The sequence below is a fragment of the Microcebus murinus genome, chromosome 15 (assembly GCF_040939455.1).
Source record: "Microcebus murinus isolate Inina chromosome 15, M.murinus_Inina_mat1.0, whole genome shotgun sequence".
In the NCBI taxonomy this organism is placed as follows: Eukaryota; Metazoa; Chordata; class Mammalia; order Primates; family Cheirogaleidae; genus Microcebus; species Microcebus murinus.
Genome location: NC_134118.1, coordinates 58314283 through 58342086, shown reverse-complemented (window position 1 = coordinate 58342086; position 27804 = coordinate 58314283). Strand labels below are relative to the sequence as shown.

At 40.0% G+C, this 27804-nt stretch overlaps 1 protein-coding gene across 3 annotated transcripts; it reads left to right on the top strand.

Moving 5' to 3' along the window:
• Positions 1–25451, top strand: SPRY1 (sprouty RTK signaling antagonist 1). Of its 3 annotated transcripts, XM_012784170.3 has the most exons (3): positions 1–146; positions 855–1756; positions 4510–25451. In XM_012784170.3, the coding sequence occupies exon 3, from the start codon at positions 4565–4567 to the stop codon at positions 5522–5524; it is 960 nt and encodes a 319-aa protein (XP_012639624.1). In that variant the 5' UTR covers positions 1–146; positions 855–1756; positions 4510–4564; the 3' UTR covers positions 5525–25451. The 3 variants fall into 3 exon arrangements, with proteins under 3 accessions (XP_012639624.1, XP_012639625.1, XP_012639626.1); XM_012784171.3 differs by lacking the exons at positions 1–146; positions 855–1756 and adding an exon at positions 1997–2732; XM_012784172.3 differs by lacking the exons at positions 1–146; positions 855–1756 and adding an exon at positions 1997–2853.
• The last annotated feature ends 2353 nt before the right edge of the window (positions 25452–27804 follow it).

Here is a 27804-nt window from a genome sequence, read left to right as displayed (position 1 = left end):
TTCTGCGGAGCCGCAGTGGGATCCCTCTGTAAAGCACGGAGTGGTTTGCAGAGTGTTAGCAGCAGACAGAGCTCCCTGCACTGGATAAGGAACAGCTACAGTCGCTGTAAATGTGCCTGAAAAGCAATTTCCAATCTTTGCATTAGGTAAGCACCGTTTCCTTCCTTTCATTCCGTAGACATTTTAGGAAAGATAAGGTGAGACTTGTTGGCTTTTGCTGGGAACTGAACATTTCTTTGAACTCTCTTCAGAGCTAAAGATTACTGGTTGCATTTCAAAACACCAGTAGCATTCCCACTGCTAAAACTAATGCTCTTAAAGTAAATGCTATCGCGAAAAGAAAAAAAGCAGGGTCCCTTTCACCTTTTTTTCTTAACAAGTTTAAAGCCTGAAACGATCGAATGTGTGAAACACAGGGCCGTTTATGCCGAACAGGGGCTGGCACTCGGCGTGCGGACCAAATGCGTGTTTGTTTAGGCATTGTTGGCGATCGAATCCCGAGCGAAGCAATGGTTTAAAACCTGAATTTCCCGTCTCTGTGTATTGATTTCCAGAGCGCAGAGGCGTTGCTTGCACGTTGTTTGAAATCCTAGGCACTCTAAAAGGCACAAACACTCGGGCAAAAACGTGCAGGACTGCATGTTACTTTGGTTCAGTGCTGACACGCCGCCTGTGCTCCGGCCTGTCAATCACTGGGAGCAGCAACAGGGAGCACATGGCAGCGGGCTGCGGGCGAGCTGGCGAGCGGCCCGCCCCGCTCCACGCTTTGCCCGGGCGGCGGGGCGCGCTACGGGTCCAAGTGCCAGGGGAGAAAGGGAAATTCATGTGTTTCTGTCTCTAATCATCTGGTGCAGGGATTCCGGCCCTGGAGCCGCAAGGTCGGAGGACTGGGAGTGAGCGCTGCCCCGGCGAGGCTGACCTGCCAGGACCGGAGCTCCCGGGGACGTTGTGCCCCCACCTGCCCAGCGTGCGGGATCGGGAAAGTGCCTCAGCCTGCGCGGGGGACAAGGGACGACGCCCGCCCTGAGAAGGACCCCCCAACCTCGCTCCTTTCATAACCCCCACCCTCACCAAAGCTGATTAAAAAAAGATCTCCACTACCCCCCGACCCGGCAGCGGCGGCCTCGGCCTCGCAGGCGCGTGCTCCGGGGTCCCACCCGGACCTGCGCCGCTCCCTGACCCGCCCGACGACGCCGGTTCGAACCCCGTCCCGGGCGCCGCGCAGTCTCGAACGCCCGTGACGTGGATTTTCATTCGTCCGGAGGCCGCCACCCCTTCCTTCCTTCCCTGCGAGGAGTGAGTGATCTGAACTGGAGAAGGACGCTCTTCAGAGCACACCGTCTCTGGCCCGTCTCCCTCGCTTCTCTCTGCCGAGCCCCTGCTCGCTTCTCTGAGAGACGCCAAGAGCCCTCCCAAGAGGATTCTCTTTTAAAACCGGTTCTTGGAAGGGGGCTGCCGGAGAAAAGCCCCAGAGGTGGATGTTCCTGAGCCGCCCGGCGAGCGCGAGCTGTGAGAGGTCTTGGCCGGGCAGCGCGGAGCCGCGGGAGAACTGCCCTCCGCAGCCGGAAGGGGGCCGCGGGGAGCGCTCCTGCCCGGCGGCGGCGGGGGCGGGGGAGGCCGCGGGCCGACTCGCCGCAGCTCCCGCGATGCCTCCTCGTCCTCCCCGCCGCGGTTGATGCGGCGAGTGCACGCCGCCGCCCGCCGCGGACCTGGGCCGGGTCGCACGGCTTGGCCCCCCGCCACCGCTTCGGCCTAGGTGAGTGTGCGCCGGCCGCCTCGGCCCCCGGGGCGGGAGTTGCGCGGGCGGGACTCGCTCCGAGCGGCAGGTGCGGGCTCCGCGCGGCGCAGCGGCGGCCCGGCCCGGCCCGGCTCCGGGAGGGGCAGGGGAGAGGCGGGGGACGCCGCCTGCGCCGCGCGGCCCCTCCCGCCGCCCCCAACCTCCGGGGGCGCTCGGGGCGGGGTGGGCCACGGTCTCAGGGTCCCCAGTTGCTTGGAGCGGCGGCAAGAGTTGTCCCCTCGGGGGAACTCTCCAAGCGAAAGATGAATTCAAGCCTTTGGGGGTGTACCCCGGGAAGGGGGCTCTGAGGCGCTTCTTGGCCTGGGCCACCCGAGGGCTTCCTGCAGAGGAGTCGGCCCTCAGCTGCGGCACCCGGAGAGGCCGCGAGCGCGCGCGCGTGTGGGGAGGGAGGCAAAGCCCGGATTCGCTGGTCGCCCCCTCGACAGAATTCGCCTGCGCCAGCGCCGGCTTCAACTTTGTTTTGAGGGCAGTGCAAAGGCGAGGGAGGGGAGAGGGCACTGCCACTTTAAAAGTGGGGAAGTCCGCCCTCCTGAGGTAATGGTAACCTCAGCCTCCTCCCCTCCTCCTGCCAGAGAGGGAGAGAGAGAAAACTTGTTTTCATTCATAACTTTTTCCTTTTCCTTCCTCTCCGTCAACTATTTATTCACCGCTCCTCTCTGTGCGGATTGCAGAGGGCGCAGCTCCACTTGGTAACTGGCAATGTGGCGGCGCTTCCCTGCCGCCCCGGGTTTGTTTCTCCCCGGCCCTCGGAGACTCGGGCTCTCGCTGTAAAGTGTAGACAGATACTTGCTTATGGTCAGCCGGACCCTGGGCTTGCTTTCGGCGCCCGCGTTAGCGCTGAAGGCTCTTCATGATTTGTCAGAAACCTTGGTGGGCTGCGCAAAAAGTGTGTTGGGAATCCACGGGGATCCTCGTGATGGGATTGTCCGAAAAGGTATTCCACTTCGATTCTTGGTGTTCTTGGGGAAAGCAGTGTGCGGAGAGCGTGTGAGCGAGTTTGGGGATCGATCGAGGACTGTCACCGCTTTGAAAATGGGCTTTTCTTCGGATCAGAGGTGGCGAATTTTCTTTGCTTTTAATTTTGATCTGGCAGCTTAATTTACCAGCCTGCCTGAACTTCGTTACAACTATCGTTTTAGGATGCAAATCTGAACTGCGCCTGGAGTTTTGGGTTACACTATTCAAATCCTTCTCCACGGTTTTGCCTTTCGTGTGGAATCTGACAGCACTTTGAGATAGCCTTTGCTTTCAAAGCACTGGGTTAAAAAGTTCTTTGAGAAGAGCAACGATACTGTGCAGGAGTAACGATTAGATGTTTTTAACAGCCCTTAGGGACTCCAGGACTAAACCCTTCAGGTTATCAATGTGTTTCTCCTGGTGTGCAGAGCAGGTAGAGCTAAGTGGAAACTTGGGGGAGCTGAGTTGTAAAAATAAGGACAACTTAAAAAAGTCAATATGTAAGGCATATTCTAGGGACATTAGTTAATGTAGGCAATGGACTTCATTATGTTTTATTCCTTAAACCTGTGGTTTTGGCTCAGTGTGGTAGTGGGGAATGGGCATTTTTGTCTTTTCATTATTGAATTGGGTCGAACCTATAGACTTTAGAAGGAATTTGTGTGAAAAATATTCTAGTTTGCCATTGAATGAAAATGGCAACTTTTTTATGTTTGATAGTTTTATGAAGAATATGTTATAAATTAGAAATAATTTACTATTAGTATGGAAACACAAATGTCTATTTTTATCAGGATATTAGTGTACTTGTTTTATTACAAGAAGCACATTGATTCAGAGTTGGAAATGCTTTTGAAAATGAAGGTCTGTCATTAAATACACATTTTAAATTAGAGGAAATACAGATAATTAAAACCGCCAGGATTTCCCCATGCTGCTTTAAAGGCCTAATGCTTATTTGTGCATAAAAGTTATCTTGTTATGTGAGTGAGCTCTTATGTAAGCTTTTAAAAAATCACTTCATGATTTCAAATGTGAATTCTCTGTTACAATATTCACAGAACTATACATTGAGTCTTGTGTGTGTGTTTTAGTGGCTATGAAACACCAAGAACGGTTGTGTACCTCAAACATTCATTTTTGCATCTCAGATAAATAATGAGCTGCCTTAAAATCCTTATTGCTGCTGAAAATCACCTCTTGAGATTTCATTTTAATGTGAAATCTCAATTTTTAAAAAATGCCTTGATTAATTTTTCATTATTAATCTAATGGTTGTAATAGCACACAAACAGGAAAAAGCAGCCAACAAAGCCATTTTCAATTTTTTAAAAAGTAGACATTTTCCTTCATGGAAACCACTGATGAACTTACACTGAGCTTTCTTTACATGCGAGCTATTCCACTGCTTGTACTCAATATTCCCTCCCAAGGCATACTCCATTTTAATTATTTGTTAAATTCACAAACAGGAAGGCATTACTTCCTCTTGATTCCGCTTCTCAAACGTTGAATAAACTTCCAGTTTTTATGGCATGGGGTCTCTTGCTTACATTCTTCTTCTGTGATGTGGTCCCCAGCCTCTTTTAGAATTGGACTGTAGCCAGGACCCCAGCATCATTGTAATCCGCTGGTGAAGGAGATCATTACTAGGTGGTTTAGGCAATTTGTGACTTGACAGGATTTTTCCTATCAAAAAAATGCCTCCTGTCATTTATTTTTTCTCTGTTTTTTCATCTTTGATTTCCTTTTAGGATTTCAGATGCATGCCAGGTTTCCACTGATTGCCAGAATTCGTGATCACTACACATGGATCCCCAAAATCAACATGGCAGTGGCAGTTCGTTAGTTGTGATCCAGCAGCCTTCTTTGGATAGCCGTCAGAGATTAGACTATGAGAGAGAGGTTCAGCCTGCTGCTATTTTGTCTTTAGACCAGATCAAGGCCATCAGAGGCAGCAATGAATACACAGAAGGGCCTTCAGTGGTGAAAAGACCTGCTCCTCGGACAGCACCAAGACAAGAAAAGCACGAAAGGACTCATGAAATCATACCAATTAATGTGAATAATAACTATGAGCATAGACCTACAAGCCACCTGGGACATGCAGGACTCCCAAATAATGCCAGGGGCCCCATTTTGAGCAGATCAACCAGCACTGGAAGTGCAGCCAGTTCTGGGAGCAACAGCAGTGCCTCTTCTGAGCAGGGACTGTTACTAAGGTCACCACCAACCAGACCAGTCCCTGGTCATAGGTCTGAAAGGGCAATCCGGACTCAGCCCAAGCAACTGATTGTGGATGACTTGAAGGGTTCCTTGAAAGAGGACCTGACACAGCACAAGTTCATTTGCGAACAGTGTGGGAAGTGCAAGTGTGGAGAATGCACAGCTCCCAGGACTCTGCCATCCTGTTTGGCCTGTAACCGGCAGTGCCTTTGCTCTGCTGAGAGCATGGTGGAATACGGAACCTGCATGTGCTTAGTCAAGGGCATCTTCTACCACTGCTCCAATGACGACGAAGGGGATTCTTACTCGGATAATCCTTGCTCCTGTTCACAGTCCCACTGCTGCTCTAGATACCTGTGTATGGGAGCCATGTCTTTATTTTTACCTTGCTTACTCTGTTATCCTCCTGCTAAGGGATGCCTGAAGCTGTGCAGGGGCTGTTATGACTGGATCCATCGCCCAGGGTGCAGATGTAAGAACTCCAACACTGTCTATTGTAAGCTGGAGAGCTGCCCCTCCCGGGGTCAGGGTAAACCATCATGATTTTTGGAGGTGGATGGCACCTCCTGAACTTGTAGCTTTTAAGTTGTGGCTCTTAAAAAAGATCCTATAGATACTGGTTTTCTTTTCTTTAGAATTTTCCTCATTTCCTACCTTACCTTTCCCTGTTCCCAAGAGTTGACTCATGGATTTTTCTCTTCTCTCATGGATGATCTTCAGTAAGAGTGGACTGTGAAACTGCACCCAGCTCCCACTTATGGCAAAAGCCTCTGCCATCCACTGGAGAAGAGGGTATTGAGAGCTGGCGGGCTTTTGTGTAGCCTTTTTGTTCTGCAAGCAACTTTCCAAAGTTGTATACATGAATATACACCCACACCCAGACTATGGTGATTTAGAGCTGTTTTTGATTGGGTCCTGTGGGAGCAGGGAAGTTGGTTTTTAAAGAAACAACTGTTTAATTGCTTAAAAAAGCTATGTATTAAATCTATTTCCAGTTAGGGCTATTTTCCTAGCTTTGGACCCTTAAGTAGCATGGGGGATTTATTTTTGTTATAACAGAAAATTTTCCTTTAACCACTGCTCTTTCCTTGTCTGTCCCTCAAAGTTCTCTTCCCTCAGTTTTGGCATTATCTTACCCTGGCATTATCTTACCCTTGCCAGGTGTTTCTTTTTTTTGTTTGTTTGTTTCTTTTTACGTAATTTTAGATTTGCTTTACAATGTACATCTTCACATTGGAGATATATTGGTTGTATCTTGCTCATCTTTAGCTTTCATATTTGTGAAAGACTCAACCATCTTCCTTCCATATCCCCACACTCTTCTACCAAATTTTTTTTGTTGTTGAGGGCACTTGGATAACCGAAGTTGATATTTATAGCTCATCAATCTATAGGTGTCACAGAACTATGCTGCCTAAAGTGATCTTGGCTCCTTAATGGTCCTTTTGGCCCCTTGGTTAGTTAACAGCTAATTCTAATCTTTTCTGTGTTTTCATTGCCTTAACCACAAATTGTGGTGCTTTTTGTATATTTTATGTATAAATCACAAAGTTGAATTCTGACTATTTTTAAGACAAAAGTCTGTTAAACTTTTTTATTGTAAAGAATATTTATTATGCGAATCTCTATTATTTTATGATATTTATTGCAAAAGACTGTTGAAATGTACTCATGTCTGAATATAACGAAATATCAATACTTAACAGAAAATAAGGTGACACGAAAGTACATATGTTAACTATAATGCAGAAAATATATTAATTAATGAAACTGTCTCTTGATTTCTTCATTTATTAACCTGTACTATTTTGGAGATTTTTGTTTATTTGCTTTGACTTGTTCTTTCTACACACCCATTTTACTTCTTTCCCTTAAGATACTGAATTTATACACAGGTGAGCTCAAATTATGAACTAGATGGAAAGTGCACTAATCAAAATTTTATAATCCAAATTGTTCCAACAAATGCCAAAGTGAAGATTAATTTATAAAATGAAGACTTTTTTGTAGTATTAACTAAATCACTCCCTACTTTGGCTATTTTGTAAGCATGAGATTTTGTGTATGTCATAGTTTCTTCAAATGGGGCATATCTACAGTGTAAGTTTTAAAAAATGTTTATCTTAACTCTCTTGGGTTAATCAAAAATTAACTTCACCAGCAAGACTTAATGAACTTAGTTCTATAGACAGCAGTCTCTGGTACTCTCACTTTCATAAAGCATTCTAAAAGTTAGAGTGCACCAAAAAATAAATAGTTCGCAGTATTAGAGAGATGTAAAAACACAGTTTTAAGTATTTTAAAAACATTTCTGTCCATACTTTTTCACTTCCTTTAATAAGTCTATAATGTGGCCTGACCAAATTACACTTTTTCATGTCCTGTGCAATAAGAAATCTGAGGGTCCAAATCTTTATTTGGAAAAAGTAAATATTTTAAATCTTATTTTTCAGTCTGGTGAAACCACTGCATAGAGTCTCTGGATCTGATAACATTTTTGGTCATGAATATTTAAACTAAGTCTCAGAGTCTCCCTATGACTTCCTATGACTAAATGATATGTCAATAATTATCTGCATTTGAGAATAATTATTTGCTTTGAGGATAAGATGTTGACATAATTTGAACCAAGGTTCTCAAAACTCTTAATCCAGCTTTTTGTTTTGGTCATTACTCATAGGTGATTTGGTTATTAGTTTAGGAGTGTGTATTTGTTCTTTGTAAATAGGCTTTGACTTTGTTTTATGTAGACAGGGTATAATTGGTAGAAATCTGTTTTAATGCTTTTTCATCAAGCCACTAAACCTATTTGTTGGCAATGTGACATTTGATTCATCAGATGTCACATTTTCTTTATGCTCTGAAAGCAGGAGGATTTTAAAAGATGAATGTGTTTGGAGGCTAGGTCATAATCTAGTATTTTAAATTGTGAACTTGAGTATTTTCCTCTCATACTCAAGTTATGTGATGTCATCACTGGTCCCTTAGTATTTATAGAGTATTTCATTGAGATTTGGCTCCTTAATGAAATATATAAACAGAGACTCCCTCAAAATACTGTGGGTTTTTTTCTGTTATTGTTCAGACCCTTGGTATAATTAGAAGTTGGTATAAGAGCTGTCTTTAACTGCAATACCTAGACTAAGAAGCAGTACCTTTTATTGAAAGAAACTTATAACTTTCATGAGAATGAAGTATGCTATGGAGTTTTTAACTTCTGGCTATATGCAGAATACATTAAAATTAAAACATGAGATAGTGGTCTGCTGTTCTAGTGCTCTGTGTGAACTCTGCCATAATGTTAGGTCTGTACTTAGAAATAGCACTAGGTAAGAGGCTCACATTTCTAACAGGCTTGTCAGGTTGCAAAGCGTAAACACTTTGATTCAAAACTTTTTTGTGATGGTTTAAACCTAGGAAGAAAAAATATTAGGGTGTGTCCTAATGTGTCGTAAGTGCTTATGAGTCCTAGACGTTTGAACCTAATTCTGATCATCATTTTAAAGTGCTAAGACTTTGAAAGAGTCAGATGGGATTTCTTAAAATGCCACAGCCATTTATTTAATACTGCTGAATGAAAAATAACATGTCAAATAGATTTATTTATTTCACACATTTGTCCTCCTTCCCCAACTGGTACAGCTTGACAGAATGGATGTTTTTGTTAAATGGTTTCTTTGCAGTATATTTTTTGACTGCCACCTTTTTTTCGTTTCAAAGAAGTTTTATTTAGATAATTCAATTGTGAATAAAACCAATACAGGATTTCTGCAATCAAGTAGTTTCCTGTTAACAGTTTATAAAATGTAACCTAACAGAAAAATGAAATGTGTAAAAGTAGACATGTTTCTTTTTGTGAAGGTTTAAGGAAATCTGTAAATATAGGCTAATTTTATGGTATTCAAAATCTGAACCATAGAATATTCCAGATATTACTAAAAAATAAAAATTAAAACCAAAAAATAGTGGTCTTTAAAGTGAAAGGAAATGAGTTAAAAACTAATTATGTTTTTACCTTAAAATTGATATTGGAACAAAACTCAAGAGGATTAATTTCCAGAGGATTGATTTAATTGTTGAAATGTCTCATTTTCCTAAATCTTTCCTTTTTTATAGAGTGATGTATTTCATGGCAAATTTTATATGTAGCTCTTTATACAAAAAACATAGTTCCTTTTTGAAACATTACAATACTGAAACAGAGAAAAAGAGTGTCTAGACACTTCTCATCCTCAGCTCTACCCCACTTCCCACTATATATTTTCCTTTTAACTGCAAGAGAGTTTGGTATTTTTAAACATCTTAAAAACAAAACTTTAAATCCTTCTTTTGGCCAAGTGATAGTTTGAAGGCTGTTTTTTTCATTATTTCACTGATCAATCAAAATAGCTGTGTATGTACTTATCTGACTTTTCATGATAGTTAGGGTAGAGCCGGAACTCTTTCATCTAATACAGATTTTCTTTGTTTCTCAGCATCCAGCTCAGTGCCTTTTTGCTATAGCTGCGGTTAGCCTTTACCATTCCATTCTCTTTACCAGAAAGTCTTTCCTTTATAATATATTTGACCATAATTTAGGAAATGGAATGTTTTCCTCCATATATTATCTGCACTTAGCTATCAGGAGTAAGAAGTCATGGCATGACTTCATTGCCATGATTGTTTTTCTTACGTTAAAATTAAAATTATCAGCTTCATTTGAAAGCTGAGTTTGTGTGGTTCCTCTGGTGATAATAGAACAAATTGATTTAATCAGTTTGTGAAAGGTAATAGTAACAAACTCTGCATCTAGATTTAAGAATTTGTGTGATGGTACTTCTTACCATTTTTCTGGCTACATTAGGATTACAGTGATTAAAAAGCTACTTTAAATGTTCCATTTTGCATTATTAAAAAGATAATGTCTGGGCAGGGTGCAGTGGCTCATGCCTGTAAATAGTAGCACTTTGGGAGGCCAGGGTGGAAGAATCCCTTGAGGCCAGGAGTTCAAGATCAGCCTGAGCAACATAGCGAGACCCTGTCTCTACAAAAAAAAAAAAAAAAAAATAGAAAAATTAGCTGGGCATTGTTTGTGGCATGCACCTGTAGTCCCAGCTACTTGGGAGGGTGAGGCAGGAGGATCACTTGAGCCCAGAGGTTTGAGGTTGCAGTGAGCTCTGATGATGCCACTGTACTCTAGCCTAGGCAACAGACAGAGATGCTGTTTCAAAAAAAAACAAACACGAAAAGCTGTCTGTTAGAATCATAGTAGATATGGTAATAATTCTAATTGCAAAAACTATTAGAGAACCTAGAACTGTTTTGAACTGGATATTTAGGTGAAATATTCTGGAAGTATCATCCACCAGGTACTCTAAGAATCTATCTGGACTAAATAAAATACAATAATAAATAATCAGAATCATAATTTGATGAAGTAATCATAGAATCGTTATTTCTGTGTAGAAAGAAACTTAAAGGCCATCTTATCCAGTCTTTTTATTTTAGGGATGAAAAATTCAGGTTCAGAAAAGTTAATTGCCTAAAGTCACCATCTAGTTGCCAAAATATACTTTATGAAAAACTACTTGCTGCATATGTACATGTGATAAATGGCTAGAAGGAAGGAAGGAAAGGTTGACTGAGGGAAGTGGGAGTTGAATGAAAGTTTCAGCTTCATTTAGAAGTTATAAAATTGAAGGAATTTGTTAAAGTACACTGGATTAATGGTAGTCCACAGCAGAGAAATAAGTGCCATAAGAAGGGAGCCAGACAAAACTATCTGAGTAAATTTGACATAAGAAAACAAGGTGTGTGTTTGAGAAAACTCTTTCCAGTTTGGCAAGCAGTGGTTCTCAGCCTTGGCTGTACATTAAAATCACCTGAGGAAAAGACACCACTACCACCAATGAACAAAACCTGTGCCCAGATACCACTTTAGGCCAGTTTTACCAGAATCTCTGGGAGTGGGCCTTGGCTTTTGTTTGTTTTATTAATAAAAGCAACCCAGATGATTGTAAAGCCCAGCCAGTCAAGAGCCTCTGAGTTAGATCATAGATATGTGTAGGGGAATTGTGGAAGATTAAAATGGCAGAGATTAAGATAAGAAAGCCAATTTAGAAGAACAAAGCCAGAGATAGTAGGGTCCTGAACTAGCTTGTAGGTTAGTAGGGATGGAAAGGAGGAGGGTGAATGTGAGAAGTATTGTAGATGGCAAAACTACAGGACTTTGTGGTTATTTGTATGTGGATTGGAGATGGAGGAAAGAATTGAAAATAAAATTGAGGTTTTAGACCTAGGCAAATGGAAGAACAGTAGTTTATTTTAAAAGAAATGGGTGGAATTAGATTAGGGTACATGAAGTGGGAAAAGTTATGCGTTCTATTGGGATAAACGCCTATAAAGTGCAGGTGGAGTTGCCTGCAGATCATGTGAAAAAAAGTCTAGCCTTTAAGAGAGGTTAGTGATGGCCTGTCATCCACATGGGGCTGAAAAGGGATCTGTAGTGTAGATCCCTAAGGGAAAGAATGGAATTAAAAGCAGGCTAGGAACAAACCTTGAGGAACAGACCACAGTTAGGGAGCAGAGGGAAGACATGGAGCCAATAGATGGTGAGGTGGTCAAAGAAGCATAGGCAATGCGAGATTGGTATGTTTTTTAATGTAAAAGCAAAGATTTTCAAGATGGAAATTAGTAATCAAATTTTGAATGCTGCAGGAATAATACCCAGTGAAATTTGGTGGGCAGTATTTAGGTGAAACTAGTGAAAACCAAATGGCATGGGATTAGGAAATGAGTGAGTAGGAAGGATAGGAAGGTAACCGCTTTAGGCTATTCATTCTAGAAATTTTGAGATGGTAGAAAAGTAACTGGAGGCAGGTAACAGCTGAGAGGATTTTCAGAATAACAGAAATTTGAGCCTTTTTTAGGAAGATGGTAAGAGCAGTTGAGAGGGCGAGATGGGGCAGAGGAGAGTTGGGGCAGTTGAGAGGGAGAGATGGGGAATAGCTGAAGGAACACAATGTGGAAGAGGGAGGAGGAGATGGAAGACAAAACGCAAAGGGGAACGATTTGCAAGATTCTTCTCCCAGCATAAAGAACGAAGTAAGAGAGGGAAGAAAGAGATAAAATGGAATTTTGAGAGGGAGAGGAGGAAAGTCTGCGCTGTTTTTGGTAAATAGGAAAATGGTGTTCTGTTGATAGTTAAGATGGATCGGGGACTGAAATTAGTATAACTGAGGTCTAGCATGGCTGGTTACGGGGAATCCTGATGGCTGGGTCAGCGTGAAAAGAACAGGCGGAGAGCGGTGAGGGAGCTCAAGCTCATATAGAACAAGGAATGCTTGGGGGGGGGGCACCGAACGCTTTTCAGATTTTATCTGGAGGTTCCCTAGAACTGGTAAGAAGGACAGTTAAGGCAGAGAATTGGTGTTATCTGGGGCCAGTAAGAAATGGTGAATTTCAAAGAGGTCAGAAATTTTTGTGGAGTTGCCTGAGTGTTTGCTAAAATGACTGGCCAGAAGAATTGGATGTAGGTTCCAGTGAGGATGAGGTACAGGCTTACTGAGAGTAAGGCAATAGGAAAGGTGAGGACAGGGGAGCATTTCCAAGTCAAGATCTTAGAAAATGGGCCATTTTTAAGCTGAGGAAACCTAAAGTTTGTGCTGATAGGTAGCTGAGATGACAGGAGTTAGAGATATTTGGAGCTAAGGATGAAGTAGAGGAGAAAACAGAGGCAATGTGTTAGAAGAGTTAATTGAGATATTAAAATGCTAGAGGCACATACAGGTGGAGAAAAAAATCTAGAAGCTGGTGTTTATGTTTGGAAAGGATATTTTTAGAAACTTTAACTTGTTTTTAAACTATTAGATTATAGATTAATTATGATCTGATAGGAAAATGGAAGATTTCTTCATAAAGAATAATCTTAAGAAATGAATTAGTGGAGTAGAATTTATTACAAATGGGATGTGTTCCGTTTATAGCACAAATGGTCTGTTAACAAAATCTGTTATTAAATAAAATATCTTCATGAAAGCTGATTGACCAGTCAATCCAGTCAAAATAATACACACAGGCCGGGCGCGGTGGCTCACGCCTGTAATCCTAGCTCTCTGGGAGGCCGAGGCGGGCAGATTGCTCGAAGTCAGGAGTTCGAAACCAGCCTGAGCAAGAGCGAGACCCTGTCTCTACTATAAATAGAAAGAAATTAATCGGCCAACTAATATATACAAAAAATTAGCCGGGCATGGTGGCGAATGCCTGTAGTCCCAGCTACTTGGGAGGCTGAGGCAGGATTGCTTGAGCCAGGAGTTTGAGGTTGCTGTGAGCTAGGCTGACGCCACGGCACTCACTCTAGCCTGGGCAACAAAGCGAGACTCTGTCTCAAAAAAAAAAAAAATAAAATAATACACACAGCCAAAAGACCTTCTGCTGTCCACATTCTCTTCTTTAAACTTTTTTGTACTTGAGAGGTACTTCAGAAAGGAAAGAGATGGAGTCCAAGACCTTACTTAGTCCTGTCTGCTTCACAGAGTTTGCATGTTGTGGATTTGCAGTGGAAGCTGTGAGTAAATTTGATTCCCTAACAGAAGTACATTTTATTCTTCTGGGCCACCCAGAATCTGCTTTTTACTCTAAATGTAGAGAGGCCTATCTTTCTAAAGAAAGCTGCTGGTGTCAGAGTTATTTGCAGAGCATGTGAAGTTTAACTGGTTACTTTGCGGTTTGTAAAACCTGCTCATGGAATTGCCTGTAATTTCCCCTTTGTATCTGCCTTTGGCCATTTTGGGGTTTTGCCCTTTAGTACCAGAAACAATTCAATTAGGGAAGATAAAAGAAAATAAAGACAAAACTAAAATTTATCAGTTTAACTTCTTGTATCTAGTATCTGGAATAGTGATTGTTACAGTAGCGTAGAAGTTCAGTAAACATTTGTTGTTGACTTGCTAGATTTCTTCTTAAAAGCTTCAGAGTAAAGAAAGATGCTGAGATTAATGACTGAAGTGAATTTTAGTTTTTGCAGGGTTTTTTCATACTGTTTCTAATGTCAGCAATGTTGGTGATTTTGAGAGAAAGTGATAGTTTGGCTTTGTGGACCAGGTGTTCACTCATCCACCAACCACATCTTACGTGTTCAGCATCCTGGTCATAGATATACATTTTAACAGTGTGATTGGTGCTATCATGGGGCCATGGAAGCACTCTGGGAGGAGACAGCCAAATCTGTCTTTGCAAATCAGAGAAGGCTTCCTAGAGGAGACTTGAAAGATGAGTAGTAATGCATCAGGTAGATAAAGGAGACAAAAGCATTTCGGAAAAGTACAAAGGCATATTAGTGGGAGTGATCATGGCATGATGAGAAAATTGCAAGTAATTTATTATGTTTGGAGCGTGAGGTGCCTGTGGGAAAAAGTGGAGCCAGTCATGAGAAGTGTGAATGTCATGTTAAAAAGTTTGAGCTCTATCCTGTAGGTGATAGGGAGCCACTGACAGATTGTAATCAGGAGAGTGACATGACCAGATTAGAGTTTCAGAAAGATTCTCCAGGCAGCACTGGGTAGTGCTGATGGACTGGAGGGGGAGGGGGAGACCAGCCCGGTTGTTCACACAGTGGCTGGAGGTGACTGATGCTTCTGAAAGGAGCTGACGGGTGGGGCAGATGCCACAGGGGAGGAGCCTCGGGACCCAGCACTGGGGTAACTCATCTCAGGTCATGGAAGGCAGAGATGACATTTGTGTACGTGCAACAGATAAGCAGACCAACATTTTCCACGCCAAGCATTCTCCTAATTGTGCAGGTTTAAGTGTCTTCCCCCCCCTAGCCCATGTCTCTCTTGGAACAGTTAATGAGTAATGAAGTGGACAGAAGGCAGGAAGCAAGAAGGCAGAGAAGAGAATCAAAGGCTTTGAAAATCAAACAGAAACTAAGTTATTAATTCATTCTTCCACCGTGACTTCCCAGAGTTCATTGTATACTGCTCAGAAAAGTGAATTCTGTATCTTAACTTTGTTGTCAGAAATACCAAATTCTAGAACTTTAAAATTCCTGAAACTAGCCATTTTCTCCTGATTGTCTAGAGCCATTTCCTCCACTGCTGTCCTATTCCCCCACTCAGTCATGACATTTTGTTAAGTCATGACATTTCAAGTATCACTAAAAAAATGTTTACAGTTTTAATGTCCTGGTTTTCCTTATTCCCTGTATTTTTCTCTACCTGTTTGTGAAAGTCAGAGATGGTGGTGGTGATGGTGGAGAAAGGAAGGAGGGTGGCTCGGGAATAGGTGTATTAGGTGACTGGGAATTAGTATTACTGAACAGTTTGAAGCCACTCAAAACCAAACCTGGGAGAGACCTTAAAAGCTCCTTACTTTTTCCTTTCCTTTGTTTTAAAGTAAAGCATGTTGAACCCCAGAGAGGTAAAATGACTTGCTCAAGAATAAACAGCTAGTAGAAAATAAAACCAACTGAATGAGAAAAAGATATGAAAAATACTTATAAAAAGGCCTATTTCCATTTCCATTCTGTAGACCTTGTCTATACTTGAAGTTTGGGAGTTTAATTACAACTCCCAAAATGTATACCATAACAATAGGCTGATGTAGTAAACTGCAAATTCTTACAGAAACTATATAAATAAAGGGCAAAATAATTTTGGGTTTGGAATTGGTCATTTTTTTCTTTTAGTTTGAAATGTTTGTAAATAACAGTATCAGAGTTAAAATTTTTCTATATTTTATAGGTGGTATGAGGCACATGTAATTTGGAAATGTTTTTTTTTTTTTGAGAAGTTATTATTATAAAACAATATGACTTGAATTTGAGGAAGCTGGCATTGCTTGATTTCAAAAATTTAGTCAAAAAACGTCAAGTATGAAAGTCCCCATTTCTTCTCATCCTATGTAGATAATGGGATTGTTTTCTCTTTGGCACTGAAATAGATACCAAGTGGTCCCTTAATTTCTTATGCAAAAATTTTAAGTTGGAAGGGGTCTTTTAATTCTTAGGGATAATATGCTTTGTGTAGATTGTAAAGCCTGGTAAATTTTGGAAAGAAGAAAAGCAGACAATGCTCTTGGGAAAAAAAATAGTCTGCTTGAACTTGCCTTTTTTGAAAAAAAAAAAAAAACCGACATTCTTTCATAAAGCATTTTTTTCAAAAGTATTTGCCCTTGAGCATTTTTTCCTACTTACCCATGCTTATCTTTCAAAACAAACATTTATTCCTTTCTGCTATAGAGTGTGAGGAAGTTCCTTTGAGGTTATGCCCTACAAACGTATCCAAGCAGTAACTGTCACCTCCTTCCTATGGCACAACAAATGACTAACTCAACCGCAGGCAGCACAGAGCATAGAGCGGTGATTTCACGATGGGGGCTGTTCAAATGTTATCTATGGGACAGTTTCTCAAGGGGAAAAAACACACACAACTGTATTTTTGTGTGCAAATAAAATTTTGGGTCCTTTTGACCCAATGGAAAATGTGTGTCTACTGGTGGCTGCCTAGTTGGAATATGATGATTTACTGTTGGAAACATTTGTGTCATTTATCATATGATGTTACTGGTCTACAGCATGACTGCATAACAAATAACCATATTAAAAATTAATCTTTTCCAGTTCATCAGACTGTACGTCTTTTTGACTCTCCAAGTTTTCTCCTTCTCTTTTGCCCTATCCTCTTGTCCTGCAAGTCACTCTTTACGTTAGCTATAGGATTAAGTTAAAATTCATGTACTAGGTATTTGTGGCTGTGCTTTCAAACTCCCAGCCTGCCCTTTCACCTTTCTCTCCTACTTTTCCAAAACATAAATCTATCCGGTGGAATTGGTTCATTCTCTGCCCCCAAAACACACCTCCAGATCCAGACCTCAGAAACTGCCTTTGCCTTTTTCATCCTATTCTTTTATGGCTAGCTTTAAATCCTACTTCTCTGACTGGATCATGCCAAAATAATCTCTCCCAGAAATTCTTCAGTAACAACATTCTATAAACTGATCATTACTTTTAATGTTTACTTTTTAATATTTATGTCTTGTCTCCCCTTCTATATTATAATTCTTTGAGACTGGGATTATGTTGTAGATTTACCTGTATTCCTGAGGTGCTTTACCCATAGTAGGGAATCAATAAATATTCATTGATGTTTTTCCTGCATTTTACAATTGAGTCATAAAAGCCCATATTTGGTTTCTGTTTTTCTGGCAAGAGGTCCATTTACTTTATTAATAAATAAAATATATATTCTGATATGATGCATATCCTACTTAAAGTCATTTTTGTCTAGCAAATACTAGTAAATAGAATTCTAAAAAATTATGTAATTAGCTGCCGCAGAGAATTTTGGTAATCTCATTGATCATGTTAAAGTTTCCAAGGGAGAATAATTTTAAGAATTGTGGTAGTAAACCCTTGGCACTGGAGGAGACAGACATTCAAGGCCGTAGAATTATCTCACCTTTCACCCAATGTAGTAATGCATCCTCTCCATAGCATCCCAAATAAATAGGCCTGATGTGGAAGTGCCTGGAATTATCTACTCCTTCATTTTATTAATCTATTCTTAGTTATTCATAATGCAAACCACTGGTCTTCTCCATTAAGAGTCCAAAGCATCCTTAAAAGTAAGTAATATTGAGTTGACTTGGAGTCTTAGAAAATGACAGAGCACTTCTGAGCTTCTTAGATGCTAATGCTCTTTCTCCAGGATACTAAACTATCCCTTACTCTTCTTGCTGAACTTGGCATAGGTATGAAACCCCTCAAAACATCCTTTTTTTTCAAAGGTACTATGGCTGTAAATACCTTTGAATGATATTTGGATAGATATTAACATATAACATTATGTAATTCAATTTATCACTCAAATCAAGCACTATTATTGGTAAATACAGTAATATCTCAAATTGTATATTATACATAACATTTTCTATAAGTATCTAGGTTTATAACATTTTGGATTTCAACATACTTGTGAGTTGGGGAGTATGTTAAATTATTAGCCTAGTTTTATAGATAAGAAAATTTTACACAGAGAAGTAATATGATTTTCACATTTACTGATAAAGTTAGGGCTAGACCTGAATTTCCCTGATTCTGTTATTAGTAGTTCATTCTGCTGTCTGTTCGGTGCCCAGTATGTAAGAAAGGTCATGTCGACGTGCTACAACAGCTGATGAGGCATCAGTGCTTTGCCTGTGGCTTTTGCTGTGATGGAACATCCAGTTGAAAAAACAATCCCTATTTTCATACTTGAATTTACAGAAAGGTTCGTTTTAAATTTTGCTGTTTTGTATAAAAGATAACCGGGCCAATTTCTTAATTGCATCCCATTCCTATGGTTTAGAAACAATGTCTATAAGCCCAAATACACAAAAGTAAATTTAAATTGCCTTAGATTTATTATTTTAGTGCTCCAGTTTATCATAACTCAGCTGTGTGTAGTGAACAGTTGACCTCTTATTAAATAGTCTCCTCCAACCCCCATCACTGCTCAAGTTATTAAGCAGGAAGGATTCTAATTATATAGTCTCATTTGGGAGAAAATTGGGAAGACTAGGTAGAAATCTAAATGATGCGAGTTACTCTCAGATCTAGGAAACTAGAGCCAGGTGTCATAGCACTCTAATTAAAAACTTTTATTTCTGCAGATTTATTCTGTGGTCCTTACTGAACAGATCTGCCTTGGGTTTCTGCTGGTGAGTTTTTCAGCTGGAATGCGGGCTTTGTTTCTTTGAATAGTTGAGTGCAGATTAGTGGTATGCCAATTTCCTGTGGCCTTTCAGAGCTGCAATTTGAGCCCTGTTTGCTCCTGGCCCTTGCACAATTGAAAACAATGGGTGACTTCTTTTAGGTTTCACTTCAGGGCTCTTAGAAACAGGGGAAGTGGCTAAAGCCCTACTTTACAGGTAATTAACAATAGATAATGTTTGCTCTGCATTTTTTAGAGCCGATAAAAGGTAGAAGAACATATTCAGCTCCTGATTTAGACACTGTGCGGTGGTTTTATGGATACAATAGCTGTCTTAGCGTTAGCAAGGTGGCATGGGTTACATATATGTCAGCACAAAATTTGTGAATAGTAGAAGAAAAAGGAATATTATGAAAGCACTGAAGGGCAACCAAGAAAGCACTTCTTAGAGATTCTAGAGAGACTGTCACTTTAAGCCATGAATTTTGATTCAGGGTGCAAGCAATCTCTGTTTTATGAGGTGAACAATTTTCATAACCTGTTGACATTATTATTCAAGATAACTGTTATGCTTTATGAATTCAATGTTAGAATTCACCTGTTTGTTAAAATGATGTCAATTTAAGAATTTTTTATTTGTCATCACATTTAATCACTAACCACACTCATTCTTATGAAATGGTTTTAGGTGACTAGCGCGTTGTAGAAAACAATGTATTTGTGTCCTTTCATTGTATCTTTGGTAGTGATAGGGTTTTTGTCTTAACAGTTTGAATAAATAATATTTTTAAACCACCCTTCTTCCTAAAACATATTATGCTCACTTCGTGACAAAGTAGGTATGTAGCAGTGCTGATTGATTAATTAATTCATTCCATCTTCAACAGTTATTTAGTACCTACTCTGCCCCACATACTGGCCAAAGTACTAGGGGTAGAAAGATGATGGAGGCTCTGTTCTTGAAGATATGATGGCAACTGCTTTCCCATACTCTCTTTGAAAAAAAGAGTAATCTCAATTTTAATACATCTACAATTGAAATGTGTAGGCAGCACTCTTCACAAAAATGTAAAGACTGGGTCATGTCTGAGATCCCCAAGTAGCTTATTTTTAGAGTGAACAGAACTCTAACACAGAAGTTGGTGGCTTTTTGTTCCGTACCACTTCTAACTAGCAACATGAAAATGTCACCTTACTCATCTGTTCTTGAGAGATGATGAACACAGAGAAGTTGCTTTAGTAGGGAATTTATATGTCATTTAAAACCAGCGCAGCCCTTTCTAAGTGTGTTTAGACACCTTCAAGAACAGTGTTTTAAGTACAGAGGTGTACAAAGGTGAAGGAGCCCTACATCAATTAATTAGTCGGTTCAGACTTGCTGAGCGCCTGGAACGTGTTCAGCATGGTGCCAGTGGTGTGGGTTTAGGGGGAAAGTATAAGCTCTTGATCTCCACTAAGAGCTGGATCAGGAGGCTGACCTGGCAACCGGAAATAGGAAAGCACTTAAATCCTCTTTTCTGCTGATAAAAGTAACATGTGTTTATTGTAACAGAGTTTTTGCAAATGTAGAGAAGCATAATGAAGAAAACAAAATCACACATAATCCCACTACCCATTTCTTAGTTACAGAGGGGCTTTAACAATCATTTGGATACATTCTTTACCTGTCTCCTAGTCTCTTTACTTCCTAAAATAAAAATTTAGAAGTAGAAACACTCCTACTTTTATTCTCCCTTTATTATCTTCTAAAACTCATTGAATCTTTCAGAGTAGAGGCACTGGTTCCAAAATACAGTATAGACCAGAGTGGTCTTTCAGAAAACAGTCACTCTGAAAAGAACCAGAATTTGTATTTTATTCCATTTACTTCCTTCCTTTCTATTTTCTTAATAAAGTAAAGCGCTTTTCAGAGAGTTGAAAAGGGGAAAAACTCAGCTTGTCCTTATCAGCTTTCTAGTACTTACCCAGCTAAGCACATTTATTGGAAGAAAACTAAGATACTGATGATAAAGAAAAGAAAACTAAGGAAATTTGGATTGCCAGTGAAAGTGAAAGTGTAAAAGCGCAGTTCCAAGAATATATGGTTTTTATTTAAAAGAAACTGTAACTATTTAATATTGCCAATAATTACAGCAAAATAATCCTGTAAAGAAAAAAAGACTTTTAAAAAAATGTGAACCTTGTTTTGCTGTGAGAGCCAAGTAGCTGTTCCTTCCCTTCCCAACCCCCCCACAACTTTTTATGTTAACCACATTAATAGTGCTAATAATTTCCCTTGAGAAACTTTGTCTCTGAAGATGAATGCTCATCCTCATCATTTTACCCACGGTGACTGGCTTGGAATTACGTAACCAACTTTACTATCACTGTCATTAAAATCAGCATATATTTCATTCCAGTTGTACAGGAAGCATTTGCTTAAAGTATCCATTTAAAATATGACTTAATGTTTAGATAGTGAACTTGTATATTTGTCATGTCAAAGCCTCAGAGAAATATTTTGTCTTCTTTAAGTGCTCTCAATGGCTGCTTGGAGCATGCAGTTGTGATTAGCTATGTGTACATACCCAGTAATCAATATTAAAATAATAGTGCTATAATGATACTAGTAGATGCTCAAGTTCTATTATTCTTTTGTTCCATGGGTTAAAGAACTCTTTAGTTGTAAGCAAAGTAACATCTTCAGTGTACATCATTCTCATACTAACACCATGACATCTTTCATCTTTTCTGATGAAAGAACTCATTTGCTAAAACAACTGCTGTACTTAGGAAGAAGTGACAACCCTATTTTGGTTTCATTTAATTAATCTTTTACTCCTAGATAGGTAGGTGTTCCACCAAAAATTAAGGTATTTTAAAGCAGCAATGAGCTCACTTAATTTCTCTATTTTAAACAGAGTGCTTTTGATGGTTTACTAGACACGACATCACAGTTTCCTGTTTCATATTTGAATTAAGCAGGGTTGGAGAAAACCATTTGCCCTAAGTTTTCAAACTCTAGGGACAAAAAGCCCCTGACCAGAAGCCTTAGAAACATGGTAGCTTTTCTAAGTTGTAAAAGGGAATTAGAACCACAATACCGATGAACCAAACAAATATACAACCTCCCTCTCGCCTTCCCCGCCCCCAAAAGAAGGGGAAAAGCTAAAATAGGACATTGAATGATGAGATGATTATTTAAGCCTGTCACTTATAAGGGCTCTCAGCGTTTTCAAAGTTTTTTCCTTTCTAATCACAACTAACCTAGCACTTGTGTCCTGGCAAAATTGTGTTTCATGTTCTCAATTGAGAAAAGGATTTTTAAGGAATAGTAAGCTTTAAGGCTCAGTAAATCACATGCAGTTACAATTTAGTGGTAATAGTGGCCGCAGGACTGGGGTGTTTAATGGTGTGGTAAATAAAGAAAAAACACTGAATCTTTTCTTCAATCCTTTGGGAATAAAAAGCCGTATTTGACATTACGTATTACTCTTGTGCGTGCTTACTATTATTTTATTACTTTTTTAAAAAGCAACAAACAACAAACTTCTACAGAAAAGAAGACACTTCTGAAACCCATGTAAACCACCAATTTCTTAAGAGTTACAAACGCATTTCCTAGAGAGGAAGTTCTACCATATGACTATTAAATTAAAATTATAAATTACAATGATTGTTAAAGATGGAAAATAACGATTTTAAATAATTGTGCAATTCAGCAGAAATGTTTCATAAGCCCAACCTTTATACACCCATAATGAGGAGTTGGGATGAGCTAAATTCTCTCAGAGAAGCAAACTAAACTCCCGAGCCTTTGGAGGAACAAGTGATCATTTCCTGAAGTGGGTTTGAGGGAGCAAACATGGGCCAGTGGGGAGGCAGTGGGCCAGGTTCTGAGGTTATGGTGGTGAACAAGACTTAGTCTCCTTTCTCCTCTTAATTACATGGCAAAAAGACTTTTTCTGAAACCTTCCTATTTTTAGTACTAGTACCCTCCTAGCTCTGTATTCCAGATATTGTTACCCTTAAGAGATGAAAGGTATCTTTTCCTTCTGAGGGAAACTCAAAAAGACTAGTCATTTCCTCTTTTCTGTACTGGAACTCGAGTCACAAAGTAGTGGAGCTGTCAGCTGAGGTCCCCATCATGTCACTTCTTATATTGCCAAAATATGGCATTTGAACTCTTTGCTTATTTTGTGATTGAATCCTCTTCAACCAAAGGCAACTAGGATTGTTCCTTTAATTTCCATTCCCTGAACTTTTAGTTTGGAAGGTGTATCTTTATCCTTATGCATATTAATACTCATTCCCAGATAACTTACTTTACTTAGGGTGCTTCTCACTGTATTGTAAATTCCTCCAAGGGACAGCACACTCTTTTTCTATCCTTTCGTCAAAATCTTAGCTCACTATATGCTGAGCCTACTGTACACTCGGGTAGCTGAGAACTTTACATGATTTTTTTTTATTTGCTCTTGTCAACAATTCTATGAGGTAGATAGCATTATTATCCTCTTTTCTAGATGAGGAAACCCAGGCACAGCGAAGTGAAGGACCTAGCCCAGGTTTCCACAGCTGAAACTGGGGGAACCAGGATTTGAATTCCAGTTATTTGACTCTAAAACCTGTGCATAATCTAAGATTAAAAATTACCTTTGACTTCTAGCGGCAAATTTCTAGGACAGTGACCCTTGCTACGTTTCCATGGCAATAGATATACCAAGATTAACTCATAAAGAAAAAAAGAATAATTGTATCTTTTATTTGAAAAAGAATTAACTTTTTTGTTCTTGTTCTCAACCTTAAGACAATATATATGTTCTTTGTAATTCGGCCTGTACTTCCTTTGTTTGGGGATGGAGATGGATGGGTGGGTGGAAAGGTGTAAGTTTTAAAGTCTCTTTCATTAATACAAATGAATAATGTACTAACTTTATTGACACAAACCCCCACCATGTTTAATAAGATTCTAAAATTGAGTTGAGAGAGCCATCCTTATTTTTTTTTCCTTTGAGACAGAGTCTCACTCTGTTGTTCCTGCTAGAGTGCCGTGGTGTCAGCCTAGCTCACAGCAACCTGAAACTCCTGGGCTTAAGCAATCCTTCTGCCTCAGCCGCCCGAGTAGCTGGGACTACAGGCATGTGCCACCATGCCTGGCTAATTTTTTCTATTTTTGGTAGAGATGGGTCTGGCTCTTGCTCAGGCTGGTCTCAAACTCCTGAGCTCCAACGATCCTCTCACCTCGGCCTCCCAGAGTGCTAGGATTACAGGCGTGAGCCACCGCACCCGGCCCAGAGATCCATCCTTGATGGGCGATGAGGGGGGAATAGCTAGGGGAATGCCTGATTTTGTTAGCCTAGCAATGACCAGGAAAGGGCTTATTTGATTCATAAATTAAATTTCTACTGTACTATATTGTATGATCCTTGTATGGATCACTTGCCTTTGCTTTATTCGTTGCTAACTCCAACTCTAGGCAAGTATCTAAGGTCATGCTAGGAGCTGGCCAGTTGATAAATAACAACACTGAATTTCTTTCATATGCTGAACACTATACAAGGAAGCATGGAGAATCAACAATTTGATAGCATGCTACATGAAAGTAGGTCTTCATTCACTTTTTTTTTTTTTTTTTTTTTTTTTTTTGAGACAGAGTCTCACTCTGTTACCCAGGCTAGAGTGAGTGCCGTGGTGTCAGCATTGCTCACAGCAACCTCAAACTCCTGGGCTCAGGCGATCCTCCTGCCTCAGCCTCCCGAGTAGCTGGGACTACAGGCATGTGCCACCATGCCCGGCTAATTTTTTCTATATATATTAGTTGGCCAGTTAATTTCTTTCTATTGATAGTAGAGATGGGGTCTTGCTCTTGCTCAGGCTGGTTTCGAACTCCTGACCTCGAGCAATTCCCCCCCCCCTCCCAGAGTGCTAGGATTACAGGTGTGAGGCACCTCGCTGGCCCTTCATTCACTTTTTTTTTTTTTTTTTGAGACAGAGTCTCGCTTTGTTGTCCAGGCTAGAGTGAGTGCCGTGGCGTCAGCCTAGCTCACAGCAACCTCAAACTCCTGGGCTTGAGTGATCCTTCTGCCTCAGCCTCCCGAGTAGCTGGGACTACAGGCATGCGCCACCATGCCCGGCTAATTTTTTATATATATCAGTTGGCCAATTAGTTTCTTTCTATTTATAGTAGAGACGGGGTCTCGCTCTTGCTCAGGCTGGTTTTGAACTCCTGACCTTGAGCAATCCGCCCGCCTCGGCCTCCCAAGAGCTAGGATTACAGGCGTGAGCCACAGCGCCCGGCCCCTTCATTCACTTTTAAATCTGCAATACCTAGAACTGTGCTTGGCATTTAGCACTGTTGGCACTCAAAGTATTATCAACTAAATGAATAGATTCAGCTCTAAAGGAGCCTCAATCTCATTGAGTGAGATAAAACCAAAAGACAATCTCCAATAAATGCAATGGTATGACATTTAATAAAGTATGTATTTTAAAACAAAGCTCCCCAGGTAATTCCAGTGATCAGACCGGTTTATATCCCCTAGTCTAGTTCAGAGATTCTGAAATGTATTTTCTAATAGAATTATTTTTGACCAATTAATGCTACCTGAAACTCAGTATATAAAAGATTAATATGCAGCCACTCCACTTGAAGAGAGGGGGGTGGTAGGCAGCCTCCAGAGCTTTTCCTTTCCTCCTTCCCCACACCCTTTAGGATAGTGTTAAAACCACAATCTAGGGCATTTATTGAAACCTTAAAATCTGTACACCCATAATATGCCGAAATAAAAAAAAAAAAAAGGAAAAAAGAAAAACACAATCTAATGACTAGATGAGCAGTCATCCATGGAGAGCCTTCAGGGGCCCATGAATGTTTGAATGATATACAAAATTGTGAGTGAGTGTGTGTGTGAGAAAGAGAGACAGATTCTTTCTTGAGGAAGAGTCCAGGGGTTTTTCTGATTATCAAAGAATCTCTGTTCTAAAAAAGGGGTAAGACCCACTGCTCCCCCTACAGGAAAGGTACTTTATTTACTGTGCATAACCATTTTGAGGCAATTACTGAAGATTGGCTAATTTGTCGTATAAGTACTGTGTGTTAACTCATTGCGCCACTAGAGTTCCAGTTTGTAAAAAAAAAAAAAATACAAACACAATTTTTAGATACCACCCCTCCCTTATCAATTGGAAACTAGACAGGGACCGTTAAACCATTTCGCTCACATTACTATCATGTAGCAGTCAAATGGTACTTACTGAATCATCTTTTGTGTAGTTGAATTCGGCTCAGAATTTATTGTTCCTTCTCTACCTGAATCTCCAGTTTCCAAATAGTACTCTATTACTGAAAAAGAGATAAAATTTCAAGACTTTTTTTTTTTTTTTCTTCAGTGACTTTAATTATAAATCTTTCATGTTCTTAAAAAAATGGAAAACCAGAAAGCAACAGTCTAGTAGTACAAAAATATACAACTGGAAGAGATTACCACCATCTGAAAACTAAATCCCATCAGGATTCTGGAAAAAAAAAATACATTTAGACAAAGTACTAAATCACTAGTTCTTAAAATTTCAAGACTTTTTAATAATAAGTGCAAGACATCCCTACATACTCATACAAGTGTGCCTTTTTCAGAAGTTGACTTTACCTATAGTTTTCTAAATATTCCAACCAAAATAGATATTTTTGAAAGTTTCATATAGCGTGATGATCAGAAATTGCTTAACTGAGCCCTGACTTTGCCATATTGCCACATCAAGGAATACTGGGAAAATACAGAACATATACAATTTGATATATTCTTTCCAGAGTTCTCTTTCTTCTCTGAAAGCTGTTGCAAAATTAAAACAAATATGTAGATTAATTTAACACACTTCTATTACTCCTAGTACTGACTCACTCTGTATTAAATAGGGATCATTCACTTTCTCTGAAAGGTAGTAAGCTAGGTGGTGAGCTCATTTATATTAATAAAATGTTGACTTAGGTTACGAGGGTGAGTGTAGGTGAGATGCTGTAGCCACTCTTTCCTAGATGTGGCACATTTTTTCTTGACTGTGGTTGGATTAGAGTCATTCAATTCAACACATTTATAAAGTTTCTGAGAGAGTTCTAGTGACATAGTAGTATACAGGATAGCTACAGTCCTTTCCCTCACAGGCCTGATGCTCTAATAAGAGACACAGACAGTTATAAGCAAGCAATGACACTGTGTTACAGTCAGTCCCGTAGTGCTGTGGAAGTAATGTGTGATGTGAGCATGCCAAAACAGCTAAAACCAGCTTTTTCTCTGGGATTCTTATCTTTCCTGCCATGACATGAAAAAATAATTATATATATATGTTCCATGTAGAAGGCATTTGAGAGGTCCCTACTCTTCTTTTTCCATTGGACATATTTCTAGGCGTCTTCCAGGGCGGGGAAATCTAGTCTTGACTATTTCTTCATTTGGGCCTACAGGATTTGAGCTGTGGCTTTAAACCCACTTGATTTTTCTTTAAGAAATTACATTAAATTGTGCCCATTTTATCCTTTCTTGTTTTCTAATATGCTTCAGGAGTTATTCTCACCCATACTATCTTTCTATATTCTTGCAAAGGGTTCTAGGTAGGAAAGGTCAGTCTCCATCTTGATCTAACTTCCCACAGAGGGCTTAACTTAGTCCTCCACTGACTGTGTGCAGACTTCCTTCTCCAGAGACCTCTTACCACTCCCTTAGCAGAATGTAAGTTGCTGTGCTTAATGGTTTTGTTTTTTGTCAGTTAATAGAGACCACAATACAAAACAGTTTTTATGGAGGTCTGTCATATTTGGGAAGAATTTCATGAAGACTTTCCTCTATTTTTTGTTACCTTTTGTCCACTCAGTGGATCCAACAGCATATTGTTTTCTGACATTCACACATGATGGATGGATTTTAAATATTATCCTAATACATGTTGCTGACATTGTGTAAATGCATTCTCTGGGCTTTTCCATATTCCAGTGCACTGTTTTTGTGCCATCATAAAAAAAAAAAAAAAAACTAAACATTTTTGTTTCTGATTTCTTTGAATGAAACTTCAGTTCGGTCAAAGATTTCTTTGACCGAAACTTCAGGGATAAGAGAAGGAAACACTACACCTGTGTCATGGATGAACTGAAGACTTTGCCTGTTCATTTTTTAAATATTA

What these genes read in the sequence shown, in the direction of transcription:
- SPRY1 (XM_012784170.3), top strand. Translation starts at nt 4,565, where the DNA reads ATGGATCCCCAAAATCAACATGGCAGTGGCAGTTCGTTAGTTGTGATC.